The sequence below is a fragment of the Moschus berezovskii genome, chromosome 23 (genome assembly GCF_049115385.1).
Source record: "Moschus berezovskii isolate FMDL1 chromosome 23, NW_MosBer_1.0, whole genome shotgun sequence".
Taxonomy (NCBI): Eukaryota; Metazoa; Chordata; class Mammalia; order Artiodactyla; family Moschidae; genus Moschus; species Moschus berezovskii.
Genome location: NC_142482.1, coordinates 40,024,396 through 40,039,853, shown reverse-complemented (window position 1 = coordinate 40,039,853; position 15,458 = coordinate 40,024,396). Strand labels below are relative to the sequence as shown.

At 54.0% G+C, this 15,458-nt stretch overlaps 1 protein-coding gene across 1 annotated transcript in view; it reads right to left on the bottom strand.

Annotated features, from left to right (window-relative positions):
* The window catches only part of GABBR1 (gamma-aminobutyric acid type B receptor subunit 1), a 29,315-nt gene extending 15,610 nt beyond the window's left edge, over window positions 1-13,705 (bottom strand). Inside the window, exons 1-11 of the mRNA XM_055406493.2 lie at window positions 13,501-13,705; window positions 13,000-13,084; window positions 12,119-12,322; window positions 11,207-11,392; window positions 9,831-9,851; window positions 8,210-8,370; window positions 4,731-4,865; window positions 4,203-4,373; window positions 3,059-3,160; window positions 2,566-2,631; window positions 1,933-2,124 (exon numbers count right to left, since the gene is read on the bottom strand). Coding sequence (XP_055262468.1) covers window positions 1,933-2,124; window positions 2,566-2,631; window positions 3,059-3,160; window positions 4,203-4,373; window positions 4,731-4,865; window positions 8,210-8,370; window positions 9,831-9,851; window positions 11,207-11,392; window positions 12,119-12,322; window positions 13,000-13,084 — 1,323 coding nt within the window. The 5' untranslated portion in view covers window positions 13,501-13,705. The remainder of the gene's footprint in view (window positions 1-1,932; window positions 2,125-2,565; window positions 2,632-3,058; window positions 3,161-4,202; window positions 4,374-4,730; window positions 4,866-8,209; window positions 8,371-9,830; window positions 9,852-11,206; window positions 11,393-12,118; window positions 12,323-12,999; window positions 13,085-13,500) is intronic.
* Window positions 13,706-15,458: the final 1,753 nt, after the last annotated feature.

Below are 15,458 nucleotides of genomic sequence, written 5' to 3'. Positions count from 1 at the left end.
TCAGAACTTCCAAGGGAAGAGCCCAGTCATGGTTCTGATAGAGGCTAAAGTTTGAGAACTATTGATCTAAATGTAAGGCCTTCCTTACAGAGTGAAGGCAACTCTGTTTCTCTTCTCTCCTTGGTTCTGGGTTGTAGGCTCCATCCTTGCTTCTGATCCACTTCTGTTGGTCCTATCTGATCCATCTATAACTTCATGTCTAGTTAATTATTAAGATGGCTTCTACACTCTGAAAAATCTTGGCCTCTTCATCTGGCATTTTAGGCTAACAAGCAGGCCTAGCAATACCTCTAGACCTCAAAGGCAGGCACCATCTTTCTCTAGAGACCAAGAGTTAGAAAGAGATCCTCCAACTCAAAAGCCCAGGGGCCGATATACCCCCAACCAAATCCCTGTTTCCTATCAGGGCAGAAGGGGCAGAAGGCACTATTGGCAGGTTCTGGGCTCAGGGTGCCAACCAGCTTTTCTGGCTTTAGTTACCACCTCCTCTACTTTCCTCAGGGCCTCAGGACAACTCATCTCTCAAGTGCTCTACATGGAAATGACCTGGAAGAATTTTTCTATCATAATTTTTCAACCAAGATCCCTTGAAAATGTCACAGGACAGTATCCATGATTAAAGTTCACATGGCAACTGACCCTTCCATCATAATCCACTGCCAGGATAAACTTCCCAAATCTTATCTCTCTCTTGCTCAAGAACTGTCATCTGCTAAACAGTGTTAGCTGATATAAGGGCAAGCTTTTTAGTGAGACTTCAAGGTTTTCCATGGGAGGTGATCTGGTTTGGAGTTAGATTCAACTAGAATTCAATTCCAGCTTCACCACTCAGCAGCTGGTGACCTGTGATAAATCACTTAACCTCTCTGAGTCTCAATTTCTTGGTCTATAAGATAGAAATGAAAAATCTACATCAGAATATCACTATGAGCGTCACTGAAATCATGTGTCTAAGCTCCTGGTTTACTACATAAAAAGTGATTATTACTACAGCGTTTTAAACATAAGATATTCTCAGGACTTCCATGGTGGTCCAGAGTTAAGACTCCACACTTCTGATGCAAGGAGCACGGGTTCAATCCTTCATCCAGGAATTAAAATCCTACATGCTTTGCAGCATGGCCAAAACATAAAAAATAAAATAAGATATTCATGTGGTTTTACAGTCATTCACATGCTCCTAGCATGCTCTCCAAGGCAGGTATTCCAGATCTGGGGCTATACCTGTATAATAAGCAGACACATAGGTTTCCCTATCAAGCTCAGCCAAGATTCTCATAGTCTTTAGTGCAGTCCTAAACCAGAAAGGAGGCTCCCTGCCACACCACACCCTACCCTCTTGTGCCCCTCACCTCTAGGCTGATTCCCACATCAACCAGTGTGTCTTTTAGCCCAAGGTCCGTCACGAACCAGCTATCTGGGGCTAACTGATTTCAAAATTCCCTTCTGCATTTAAAATTCTAAAAGAGAATCATTTTTTAAAAAGCATCAGGAGCCAAGCTAATTGAGTATCAATCAAGAGTGAATACTAAGCAACTCTAAAGTGCTCTGAAGTCACCAAGAAAATAAAACGGATTTTTGCCCAGAAACAGTGCTCCTATAAAGGTGTGCTTGCAGATGCAGCATCTATATTGTCATTAACACCTCTCCCTCATTTGACTTCTTGCCAACTGCTCCTTGTTTCCATGGTAACAGCCCTGCAACTCATCAGGGGCTCACTGAACATACCACTCTCTTAATTCCCTCTTTCCTGCTCAAGGAAGTCATGGCAGAGATGGAATCCATAGGAAACATGATGCACAAGTTGAGGTTGAGCAGAGGCCCCTTGTCCTCCTAAACCTCCAAGCCCCATACCTGCTCCCCTCACCTAAGAAACCCCCTCAGGCCCTTCCTCCTGCCCAGGGGCCAGCTTCTAAGTCCTCACACACTCACCATGTTGGAAATGCTGCGAGTGTTGGCCGGGTTCAGCATGACGATCTCAGTGGTGATGTGGCCCTCCACTGCCTCAGTCATCTCGTCCACTGTGCAGTTGATGGATGGGTCATAGATCTTGAACCAATTGTCAGCATACCACCCGATGAGGAACCAGACATACTTCTTCCCAAAGAGCCGCTCCTTGTACACCTGAGTGAAGAGGAGGAGTGGGGCTGGGTCTTCGTTTCATTTCTGTCTTATCTCACATGACACTATTCAGCCTCTTCGGATTCAGAGAAAAGCAGAGCATTGAAAAGAGAAATCTACAAGTCTAGGGGTAATAGGGAAGGTTCGACTACTTCTCCTTCTAAGTGTCTCCCAGCCTCTATTTCTGAGTGGCCTTTTCCAGCCAGATAGGAAAGATGAGATTCTTCCGGCTCCTCTGGAAACACAAAGTGATAGGAAAATGAGACCTGGAGAGAGTGTCACGTGTGTGAGAAGCCAAGATGTGGAGTCAGAGCCAACGGACAGGGATTTCATATTAATCCTGTCTTCCGATCATTTGCTCAGCGAGGCAGAGAGGAGAGCCCAGGAGACACCCAAGGCAAAGAGCCCACCCAGCGCCCCTCCTTTCTCAGATTCCAACTCCACCTCACAAAAAACTTTCCGGGCTTCAGTCTCGTAGAAAAGTCCCACGATGATCCGGGCATCCTGGCGCTATGGAATGGAGAGAGAACAGAGCTCCTGAGGGACACAGGAAGGGGCCAAGGCAAGCACTTTCACAGCTTTGACTTCCTGTCCCAAGGCTCTCAGTGCAGGGTTCTGTTCGATGAGTAGTGGATAAATGTCAACTACAGGATGAAGCTAACCTTCCCCGGGAGACGCTTCTGCCTCGAAGAATCAAAATTATGTGACTTGATGCAGGTGTTAGCTAACGCTACAATGGTAATCAAATTGCAATAGATTAATGTACCAAATCAACACATCGCACTTCTTAAATTTATACAACATTGTGTGTCAATTATATTTCAATATCAAAAAAAAAATTAATCCAACCCATCCCTGCCTGCCTCTTTTCCCACCCACCACTGTTCCCCACACCCAGACCCTTGCAGGCTGGGCCCACCAGCCGCCACCAGCCCACCTTAAGATTTTTGACAGGCACAGCTGGATCCGAGAAGAAACTCTGACGGAAGGTAATCTCGATTCCAGCCTCCTTCACCCGTTCCTCCAGGTCGTCCAGAGTCTTGGGAGGGAATGAGGAACAAATAGAGAAAGCACAGGGTGCACAATGGAGTAAAGCCTGGAGGTGTCACCTGGGGACCACAGACTCAGAACAAAGGAAGAGCGGCTCTGAGCCTCCCGCCAACAGCTCTGTCCCCTGTGGGAAGAGTCTGAAGGAGAGCTTCTGGGGTCTTAGGACATGGCTTCCTACAGCAAGGTGCTTGGTGAACCCCTCCTGAGGCTCTGCATCCAGGGAAGTCACCCCCAACACCCCACTCCTGCCTGACAGCAAAAATTGGGGAAAGGAAAACGGAAGAACCAGGAAAAGACAAAGCAGGGTCTGGTCTAGGCAGGATGATGTCAACCTCAAGAGGCAAGTGGGCAGATAGACAAAAGGATCAGAGAATGTCCTGAGTCACTGAGAAGGTTGGGGGAGGATTAAAGAGTCACTGAACATGGGAGTGAATAGGGGACCCAGAGAATAGAATTAAAGAGAGGGAGCAGACTGTCTTCTTCAGGTAAGGAGCCAGGTATTTCCTTTCTACCCCCCTCAAGTCTCCCTTTTCCCCCTCCACCTCTCCTTGCACTTCTGCACCTCCACGTCAATTACCAACCATGTGCTTGCATGTGTCTGTCTGCCTCTCTCTTCTCTCCCTCCCCTCCGGCTCCCTCTCTTCCCATCACACACGCCCACCACCTCCCCTGGAGTGCCTCTGGAATCTACTACCTCCCCAGGTTCTAGTTTCATATTCTCTCACTTATCTTACTTCAACTTTAAAATGAACCTACTTTAATAGAACTAGGTTGCTTGGAGTCTATCTGTCTGGGGGATAGAGCATCACAGCAGGGAAAAATTAAAGATCCTAAAATCAAAAAGTTGGAGAGGGTCCTGAAAACTCAGCTGGTTCACTCCCCTGGTTACAGGCAGAACATGCACTTAATCCACTCAGAACGTGTCCTCTCTTGATAAAAAACCAAGGTCTTTGCCCCCAAAAGGAATCCCGTGTCGCATCCCTCTGGGCTGGAATTTGAGCCCAGGCCCCCATCACCCCATCAGTCCTCACCGAGGTGAAGACCTCGGTGGTCTGCTGGATGGTGGCGATCTTCTTCCAGCCCCACTTCTCGAAGAGTTTCACCCGGGTGGGATTGTGGAGTGTGGCCGACGGGTGAGTTCGGAAGAAGGTAGGAAAGCGTTGTCGGTTTGACAGGGCCGGTGAGCTGGAGCCGTAGGAAAGCTACGAGAGGAGGGACAGCCTTCTGTCCCAGTGTGTTCCTGGCAGCCTCACTAAGAGAGCTCCTTCCACCCTTCCCCGCCTCTGGGCTTCTCTCCCTCACTCTCACCAAGCATTCTGCCCAAGGAAAAGTGATTCTCAAAAGCCCCCTCCCTCAGTGTACCCTTTCACTCATCTGCCTTCCATTCCTTCTGATGGTGAGCAGGTCAGCTGCAGCCCCATTAGACCACTGCTGCTAGCAGGCCAACTAGCTCAGGTTTCCACAGGACTCTGATCTTGGAAGTGTGGCCACTGTGGTCCTCAATACACTCTCCTCTTTCATAAATGGCCCCACCTTCTGGCCCTCAGGGCCCCGCGTACCACAATGAGGTTCCACATCCTGGCAGCCTCAGCCACGAGCGTGGAGACGGAGCTGCAGCCAGGCATGAGGATGATCTTGATGGGGTCATTGTAGAGCAGCTCGTACAGGTACTTGGTGGCTTGGCCTGGGTCACACTGCACGAGGGCGAGGATGGAGGGGGTGATGGGAAGCTCCCCCAGGGCTCCTCCCCTCCCTGCAACTCCCACTCTTCTTTTCCCCAACAACCTAGTCACTTGCCTAGTTACCCATCCCCCTGCTGAATCTCTTTTCTCATTATCCCCATTTCTTCTCTTTCCTGAGTCTCCTTTCCCCTCATTCGTGAAACACCCTTCTCTGCCTCCCACCTGGCACCTTACTCACACCCTCTCCTGCACGCCCTCTGCCAGTGTGCATGCAAACACTGCCTTCTCTCCTCTCAGTGCATCCTCAGACACCCCCTAGCCCACCTTCCCTCGACGACCCCTCCCTCCCCCTTTCCTTAGGTTTCTATGCTCCAAACACCTGTGAGTAGAAAAGAGTCTGCAAGAATATGAATAAATTTTTCCCCAAGTCCCCAGACAGCCTCTTGAAAACCATATTATGAAAAGTCCTCCCTCACCTCTGCAAACTCCTTCTCCCACCTGCTATTTTTTTTTTCCTCCTTCTTTTCAGGGCTAGAGACACACAAACAGGAGAGAACAGGGACAGACCCCCAGGGGGTCCTGGCTCAGCGGATTCATGCCCTCCTGCTGGGTTCTGACATTTGGCGGGTGCATTGGGAAAAAAGACATTCAGGGGCAGAAGGGGGTGGGGAGAAACAAGGATGAGGGAAGAGCTGGGGAGAATAAATAGAATGGGATGCTTGAGAAACCAGATGCTTTTAGGGGTGCCTGCAAGAGAGGGACAGAGCTGGGAAAGTAAACAAAGCAGAGAGCTCGAGGGGCGGAGGGGAAGTGGGGGGAGGAACAGCCAGCCGTGGGGCTCCCACTGCCTGTTCCCCTCCTGCTGAAATATGACATTTCAGGAGCTGCTGGAGCCCCAAAGGAAGGGGGGAAGAAATGGAAGCCAGTGGGGAGCCAGGGCAGAGGGGACAGACAGGAGGCACAGTGGACTGGGGAGGGTGATGGAGGGCAGGGCAAGCAGAAGGAAATAAAGAAGGCCCCCTAGGGCCTGCTCACTTCCCACTGAGGCCTGACATTTGGGACACTGTGGGAAGTTGGAGAAGGGGGAGCCAGGGGAGGCTGGTCCATAGAACCAACTCCCTGCTGCCTACCCAGGCCTACCCCTGCTAAGGGTAGTGCTCAGTGCCTGCTCAACTGCATGTTTTGAAGGTTCTGCATCCCTGCCACTTGGGCATCTTTGTGTATCTTTACCATCCTCATGTCCCAGCTTCCTGCATCTATCACTCCAGATCCTGCCCCCAGCTTCTCCCAAGGGTCCTCAGTGGTCCTCCCTTTCTTGTCTGAGGGGAGGTTATTAGGAACCATGAGGACATATAAGAACACATAAGATACGACAAACGGCAACGTACAGGAGCCTAACGTCTTTCCTTCTGTTTCCTGTTTCCTTCCCTACCTTCTCTTGCACTCCTTCCCCCTTCCATACTGTATCCATCGCTGCACACTCCCTTGGCCACATGATTCTCACCCTCTCCCCAATAGACCAGATCTGTCTTCCTCTCTCTTCTCTCCTCTCTCTCCCAAGGAGCAAGGATCCGGATTTGCAGGCAGGAAACACACATTCCAGTTTGTCTGCCTTTTCATCTCCCCCTCGCCGCCTCTGCTATTTTCTCCTCCATCTCCCTTCTCTCAGGTCCCCATCTGCTCCCCAACACCTCCAGGGAATCACCTGTCATGGTGGATGAGTTGGGGCTCACACCCAGGGCTCCCCTAGCTCCCCACGATCCCTTATCCCAAAGCCTGCACCCATCCCTCCCTGCCCCTCTCCCCAGATTCCCACTCCCATAGCCAATTACCACTCTTCTAAACTGACTCCTCCATGGGATCTGACCCTCTTTCTCGTCCTGCCTAGTTATTTTCCTGTGTCCTGCTACCCTTCCTATAGGCATCCTGGGGTTAGCCACATAAGATTTTTACTGGTGAAAATGCAGACCCCTGGGACTCATCCCTGACCGAGGAGTTAGAATCTGGATTCTTAACAAACTTCTCTGGTGAGGCTTAGGTACACTGAAGTTTGAGAATCACTGTGAAAGTGTCAGAAGAGATTCAAAGTTCCAGAAGAGTCCTTGTACCCTCTCCTCCTCAAGCATCCCATCTTCAACTCCACCTCTGCCCCCTCCTCCCTCACACAGGTATTTATAGGTGTGCACTGCCGTTCCAAAGAACGACTATAAATGCCCAGTCCACTCCAGGTGTAAGATCACCAGGTGCTCACCCGACCCTGTGCTCTTTTACTCTCCCCCAAACCCTTAAGTCTCTGGGGCCTTTCTGGGAGAGATGATAGATGTGAGGTCCCAAATCGCCTCGCTTGCCTGGGCCACATCCTCCCCCATACTCCTAGTCATTCATGGGGGGGTTGGGGTGGGAAAGGAATCTTACAGAACTATCCCCTACTACCCCTGGACCTTTCCCCCTCTCCCACTTCCCCTTCTCCCTAACCCTACATCCCATATCCCTTCTCACATCTTAAAGGCCACAATGCTGCAGGGAAGACAAACTCAAGAGCCAAGTTCCACAAGACACCCCAGGGTCTCACGCTGTCACCACTCCTCTTGCTGGCCCCCCTCCCCCACTGCCATTCTTTCCTGTTTTTTCTCGCCCCTGCGTTCTGACTTCTTGCCATCCCCATGCTCTTGTGGGGACTCCTGTGCAGACCTCTAATCCCCTTCATTTTCCTGGCACCTCTGCCCATCTCTTGACCATTAGCCTTCCTGACTACAGTAGACCACGAAACAATTCCACAATCCAGGAATCCACAACAGGGTTGCAGATGAAGGGATGAGAAAGAGTCAGGTGGGGACCAAAGCTACCACGCTGTTTGTTGTGATAAATAAACTAGAGCACTCAAGTCCCTCAAATTTTCCTGATTGGGTCCCTATTCCTTCCGCTCCAACCTGCTGCCAAGATTTACCTTGTTACCATGGTAAATGTAAACCCCTGATCCAGCTCCATTCCCTCCATCCCCCAACCCACCCCAGGGTTAGTTTACTCCCAGGAGGAACCAGATCGGCTTGTTCCCTAAAGCCATCACCAGTTTCTCCAGCTACCCCCAACCTGGGCACTTCCAGGGGTCTCGGAGAACAGAAGGTTCTGCCTTGCAGCGTGATTAACCACCTCGAACCCCTAGACCCTCATCTTGAACCTCCAGGCTCTGCCACTCTCCCCAAGCTCCCACATCCCCCGCCTATCTCCAGCTAGTCACACAAGGGAGGGGTCTGCCTGGCAATCACAGAAGCGACTCAGATTAAGGCACGTGCAGCAGGCCCCCTGCCACCCCCCCCAGCCCCCACCCACCCACCCACTCCCCTGTCCGGGGCTACCTTGCTGTCGTGGTGGATGAGCTTGAGCTCATAGTCCGGCAGGATGTCCCTGCGGCTATTCACGTCCTCCAGCGCCATCTCCACCGCGGGCTGGCAGGCCTGGCCCCCCGGCCAGCCCCCGCTCATGGGAAACAGCGCCCCGATGTACACAGCGCGCCGTTCTGAGGAGGGGTGCGGGGGGACCCGCGGGTGAGGCCGCGGGAGATGAGGGGAGTGGGAGGCCCGCACCGGAGTCACCCCCGCCGCCAGCACCACCAGAAGCAGCAGTGGCCACCCCACCCCGGGAGAGAGGGCCCCCGGACCCATGGCAGGGGGCGGGCGGGTGGGGGGTGGGAGCTGCTTGGGGAAGGGGACGAGCTCAGGGGGGACACTTTTCCTGGGGAGGGCTGCTGAGGGGCTGTCGGGGAGGCGCCTCCATCCCTGGTTTTGTGCGGAGGAGGGAGATAGGGTCTGGGGAAAGCAGGGAAGGTTGGCTTCCTACGGCCCCCACGGCTCCGGCTCCCGCCACCGCCGCCGCCACCGCGGACTCTCCTCGCGGACTGACTGACCGACCGAGGGGAGGAGGAGGAGGGAGAGGCAGGGCTGGGAGGGGGCTCTGACGTCACGGGCGGCGCGCGCCGGCGGGGAGGGGGTGGGGGCCGAGCTGGGGGGGAAGGGAGGGGGCGGCGACGGAGGCGAGAGCGGCCGAGGGAACCTCCGTCTGAGGGGAGGGGGGGAGGGGGCGCCGCGACCCCCAGGGTGAAGGGGCCGGAAGGGGCAGGGGAGGAGGAAAGAGGGGAAGGGGTGTGCCAGGAGGGCGGGGTGGGCGGAGGGAACCGCGGGAGGCTGAAGCTCTGAGGGGCGAGGGCGGGAGAGGGCCGCGAGAGAAAAGGGGCTGGCGCCTGAGCGTCTTAATGGGGGCGTGAATAGACAGGGTGAAGGGCTGAGGGGTGGGGGAGAGGGCGATGGGAACGGCTTTGGAGAGAAAGGGAGCGCTGGGAGGGGAAGAGGGAAGGCTGGGGTAAAGGGCGTGGAGGTGGCGGGTGCGGATGGTGGGGACAGAGGAAGGGAACACGGAGCTGGGTAGCCAGAGAAAGGGTGGTGGGAGAAGGAACTGAGAAGAAAGAGAAGGGAAAGGGCGTAGGGAAGGGAAGGATGTGGGGAGGCGCTGAAGGTAAGGGAGAGTGCGGCCTGGCAGTGGGTGAGATGGGTGGATCGGGCTGGATGGGTGGATGGGAGTCAGCAGGTGAAATCCTAGGAAAAGGTTCCAGAGAAGGTCGCAAGGAACCCCACCGGGGTAGGTGAGGTGGATGCTCCGGGTCTCCCAGCACTCTGCCGCCCCCTGCTGGGGCTCTGCCATTTGGCAGAATCAGAGTCTGGAGGAGGCGGAGCCGAGGGGGTGCAGCCAGGCAGGGAGATGGGAGGGACCGCAGCCTCGCAGAAAACCGAGACTGGAGGCTGGAAACAGGTAGGGAAAGAAAGGGCCGGCCGCGTACTGGGGACTGGGCTGAGTGGGGGAAGGTGGGGGAGGAATGGGGAGGATGAGAACCCACAACCTAAGGGGCAGAATCCCTGGAGGTGGAGGGTGAAGAGTGAGGGGTAAGAGGATTGCAGTGCACGCGATGAGGGTTTCTGATCTCACCTGAGTGTGGCGTTCGATTCACTGGCAGCAGGAAAGACGGGGATCAGAGAAGAGTTACCAGTGGCGCCCGGCTTCCCAGGCCTGATCCCCAGCCCCCTCCCACACCTGTCCATGCCGAAGAAGACCGGGGGGGAGCAGAAGCCTGCGTTTCTGAGTGGGGGGTGCCTGGGAATAAGAGCAAGTGGAGCTGTGGGTCAGGATCTGTGGTTTTCTTTTTTTATTTTTCATAGGACAACAGAATTTGAGACAGGAGTGCCAACCGCTAAGACATGGGCAGATCCTGGTTTTGTGGAGCCTAAATATTATAAAATTTGGGGGTCTCTCTTTAAGAGAAAAAAAATTACAAATGCGATTGAAGCTACTGCTGTTAAAATATCTTACTTTGGCAATTTTTACAAAATCCTGTGACCACGTGAACACATTATTAAGCCCTCTACGTTTTTCTTTTCGAGCGCAAGAAGGGGCCTGCATAAGTAAGGAAAACTGGAGCTTAAATTTCGCTAGCGTCATAGTTAATTCATCCCTGGATGGGACTTCCACTTCCCAGAATGGAGTGGTAAACCACAAACAGAATAATTTAAGTGAGGAAAGCCAGGTCCAAGCATCTCAAAAGGCAGAGGGTCTACAAAGGTAGAGGAAGCGTGAGGTATGCCTGCATCCCAGGAGAGAAGGTTGCAGAGGGAGAATCTGGGAGCCCAGGAAAGTGGGAAGTTTGCAGAACCAGATGGAGAAACAGGTGATGGACACAAGACGGATTCCCTTGGGGAATGATGAGGGTTGTCTGGGAAGTATAGAAAAAGACTGTCCTCTTCCTTCCCCATCCCTGGATTGTCCTTAATGTTCTGACAATTCTGCCCCCACTTTGAAGTCTTTTAATTTTTACCCTGATAATTTTCCACCCCGGATATTCTTTTCCATCTTATTAACTTTTCTAAATATGACATATGGTTTATTGCTGAGTCTTTACAATAATTCAGGCATAATGAATGGAGAGAGATCAAGTCTAGAAGAGGATCATGCATAGGAAATGTTAAGTTTAGAGAAAAGGACAGAGGCTGGGGAAAACTGTAGTATTTGAATCTTAAGAAGGGTGATGGAGGGTGAGATTCATAAAGGAAAGAAGAAAGTGTGAGACCCAAGGGTTGAAAGCATGGGGAAGATATTAACAAGAGAAAGGTAAAGGAAGGAAGCCCTCAGCATAAAGTGGAAATGGGGAACTTCAGGAGGAAGTCCGAGGCAAGTGGATGGAGGAAAGAGTGGAACGTTCACCTCTGCCTCCCCAAAGCACCCTGTTTTCCCCACCATCCATTCCCACCCCGCTCCCATCCTCTGACAAGCGTCCTCATCCACAGCATGCAGGAAGCTGTTCCCCTCACCCTGGCAGTGGGGCTTGGGGGTGCTCCACTGGCCCTGACTACAGATGCTCCGGGAGCTGCCCACCAGATGAAAGTCGGGGTCACATCGGAAATCCACCCGGGCTCCATCCAGAGCTGGGAGGTCCCCACCCGTCAGGAAAACCTTCCCATTTTCCAGGGTCAAATAAGACTTGGAGCAGATTCGGACTGTGGAGACAGGAAAATAAAGAGGCAAGTTGAAGAAGGCTCCTTCCCCTTAGAAAGAGGGGGCTCAGCTTTGAGTCCACAAGCATCTTACTCTGCAGGAAATCAGGTATTAAAAAAGATAGATTCTCTAGTTTCCAGTCCTCCCTTAACCCTGTAAGCATCTACATTCAGGAAAGAAACAGCATTTCCATCATAGGAACCCAAGATGGAGCTATAAGCACATAAAATGGGATCTCTTCAAAGTGGGCGGTTGTCTGGCTTTGAGATGTGTAGATGTATGTAACTTTAGATGCACAATCAGATTTGCCTTATTATAGTTGGCTTATACTCCTGTAAACTGAGTTTTAATTGGGGAGGGTGGGAGGCATACTGGTCTCTCCACTGGAGACAGGTATTCCAAAATGGGATGAAATTACTTTAGAACGTTTTTTGCATAAACTGCCACTGGTAATCCTCAATAGACTAACTCACAAGATGAATACCCAAGTTATTTCCTCAAATGGTCAGTGGCCTAATGACGGGAGGATGAAATGAAACCTGCAGGCTGCTAACTTTACTGCCTGCAATTGCACACAGCAAAGTCCCTCTTACATAGTAGTCATTCCATAAATGTACTTGTGAATTTAGTTACACTGGATTTAAAGTGCTGACTTGCCAGCAATGATGCCAAGTTTGAGGCAGGAAGAATTGGCTCGAAACGGGGAGGGGCTTTGAGAGGTTACTCACCACAACGGCTGGGCGTGTCCATGTCTGTCCAGGAGCCGTTGGCCAGGCACTTGCGCACCTTGGGCCCCACCACCTCGCGCTCCCCCCGGCACACATACTCAATCTCATAGTCCACGGGCAGGAAGTTGATAGCCTTCACCTGGTCCCGAGTCAGGCCCCTGTACCTGATGCCCCCTTCCCAGGGCGGGTGTATGATCTGGCAACCTGAGGGGTGAGTCCATAGGGAGGGAGAAAGAGAAGGATGGTGGGGGGAAAAGGAAAAGGCAGAGTCAGCAGCGGGAGGCAGGGGAGCGTAGGGCTGGGTCTAGGGGGCAGGTGGAGGACAGGTGCTGGGATGAGGTGCTGGAGGGTGGGAGAGGGGAGGAGTAGGGAGCCTTGGGCTAAAGGGCACAGGGGAATGGGCCAGGGTTAAGGCTAATGGGCGAGCCCACAAGTGGGAAGGGAAGGATGCTGGTTGGGATAATGGAGAAAAGTAAGAAATCATGAAAGGGTATGATATGCAAATGAGTTTGGTAAGAAAAGGCTAAAGGAGAATCTGATTGAATGAGGATGAGAGGAGAAGGGTGTCTTCCAAGGCCACCTGGGCGGCAATGTGGGACCAAGGAAAAAGCGGAACTGAGGTGGCAATGTGGGCCCAGGAAAGAGGGGTGAGGGAGGAAACAATGCGGGTCACAAAAGGTGGCCTAGTGCAGTAATAGGGGGCAGAGAAAGCGGGTGCTGGATAATGATGAAGGGTGATGGAAAGGAGGTCAGGAGTAGTAAAGTGGGGCTGAGCAGACGGGGTTGCCAGGCCCCGATGCCGTGTAGGGGAGAGTAGAGGGGATGCAAAGAAAGGGGGAGTGGGGTGGCGGGGTGCCCGAGGTCGCCGGAGAAGGGTGCACCTTCAGAGGTGGCGTTGGGGGTCTGCGCCCCGCCCGCGCCCGGGGGGCGGAGAAAGAGCGGCGCCAGCAGCAGCAACAGCAGCATCTGAGTGAGAGGCGGCCGTGAGGATCGGACCCGGCAGGCGGCCTGGCCTCCCTCCGGTCGCCTCGCGGGCTCCGACCCGGCTCAGCCCGGGTTCCGGGAGAGCGCCCCGCGGAGGAGGCGGGGGCGGAGCCCGGCGCGGGGTGGGGGTAGAGGAGGAGAGAGAGCCTGTCCCCACCCTCCTCCTGCCTCCCTCGGCCCCCCCACCCTCCCGGGACTCCACCTCTCACCACCTCCTCTCCCCGGGCCCCGGCGGCTCGCCCGAGCCCGGCTGCCCCGCGCTCCCCGGATCGGCCGCCTCGCGGCTCCCGGTTCCCCTCCCCGCCGCTCCTCCTCTCCTCCGGCCCCCCGGCCCCCGACTCGTTCCTTCCCCGCGCGCCCCTCTCCAAGCCCGGCCTCCCCCGGGCCCTGGTTCTTACCTCGGCGCGCCGGCCCGGCTCCCCGGCTCTCCCGGGCCTCAAGGCCCCAGGCCCGGCCGCTCCTCCCGGCTCCCCCCTCCTCCCTTGCTCCACCTTCCCCTCCTCCCGACCCTCCTCCCCGCGAATCCGCTCTCCAGCCCGGCCAGGGTCTCTCCCTCCGGTCTCACCTCCCCCAAACCCCACCCCCGTCTCTCCTTCCCCGGGGCGGCGGCGGCCGCGGGAGCGGGGAGCCGGGAGGGAAGGAGGCGGCGCCGGGGACCGGGAAAGCTCCCGGGCGGAGGGAAGAAGGAGGGTGCGGGAGGAGACAGGGCGGGGGAAGAGGGGGAGACCGGGGAGAGGGCACCTCCCACAACCCAAACCCCGGGAGCCGCCCCGGATCCCGGCCCCGCCCTGGACCGCCCACAGCGCCGGGGGGCGGGCGGCGGGGGAGCGGGGCTGTGAGGTAAGGGAGAGGGGCGCCGGTGCACCCGCACACACGCGCGCGGGGACCCGCGGGCCAGACCACTGGGAGCTGGGGAGGGGGCGAGGGGGCCCGAGCCAAAGGCCGAGGAGCTGGCGCTGAGACAGGGAGCCTGGGATGCAGGTGGAGAAAGACGGCTGCACGAAGAGAAGCAGCCCTGGTCGGGGTGAGACGGGAGAGGCAGAAGCCGAGGACCGGGAGGAGGACGAGACGGGTGGGAGAGAAAGGAGAAGCCAGGGTCAGACGGCGGAGGGGCGGGGAGAGGAGGGGGTGAAGGCCAGGAGCCAACTCAGCGCGACAGGAGTTGTTGGATGGAGAAGACGGAGCTGGAGACCAGAGTGGCTCCGCGGGTCCAGCAGCGAGGCTACTCGCCTGCCTAGGGAGGGAACGCGGAGGGAGGACTGGAAGCAAAAGACTGGAAGGTAGCGTCAAGGAGAGAAATTGAAGTTGTCGGGGGGGCGGGGGGAAAGATCAGAGAATAAAGAACCTCCAAGTGGGCAGAAGCCAGCATTATCTCCTCTCCAGCAGGGCCTAGCAATCGGTATTTCTTGACTAAGGAAGAACTGGGCGCTCTAGAGACAGCGGGGCAAGTGCAGGCCTTTTGACAGTTCCAGACGCTCCAAGCTATTGTCTGGTGGAGGAAGAAATGTGCATGTGTGCACGCACACGTGTGTGTATGGTTCATGGGGATGAGTTTGGGCTGCTAGAGGAGACAGAAGGCTCTTTGTGGGGCGGGAGGGGAAGGGGAGGGGTTTCTTTCTGGCTTGTCCTGGGAAGGGGTGGGGAAAACCTAAATACTATGAGACTGATTAGAACTGAAGTTCTCAACCTTCAACCCTTCAAACATCTTGTCATGAGTCCTTTACTGTGCTGAATTGAAACTCATAAAGGAAATAACCTACCTACACACAGAACTTTAAAAAAAAATGCTTCCCTGACTAGCATAAGAAAAAAAAAGTAATTTGTAGTAAAAGAACATAAACAGTATTTTAACGTGTGAGTGTTGAAGTCATGACGAAGTAGGCAGATGCTAGCACTTATCCATAGAATCACAGGGCTGGAACTGCTACAAACGCCGGTTGATACAGGTGCTGAGTCGGTGACTCAACTACCTCCAGCATGTTGCCATCAATGAAGTGACTTAACAAAATGTTGAACAACTCTTGGTAGCAAAGTCAATCTTCCCTGAATTCACACAGAACTGTAATTGCATTCCTAGAAAGTTCATCGTATATTAAAGCTGCTTTTTTAACTGTATTAAATTCTAGGCTCAGATAATTAAACACAAGTTATCACCTACATGAAGGTCCTAGGGGATACTTGAGAATCTGGAGGAAGGACAGCTCTTCACTGGTGCAGGCTATGCTTTGAAGGATGTCTAATTCCCTTGCCATACCCATTAGGGCCCTCGGTGGCCCCCTTCATCACTTACAAAAAGAAAGCCCACAAATTTTCAAACTGTCCTTTAGGGAGTGGTTGAGATCTGCTGAGCTACCAA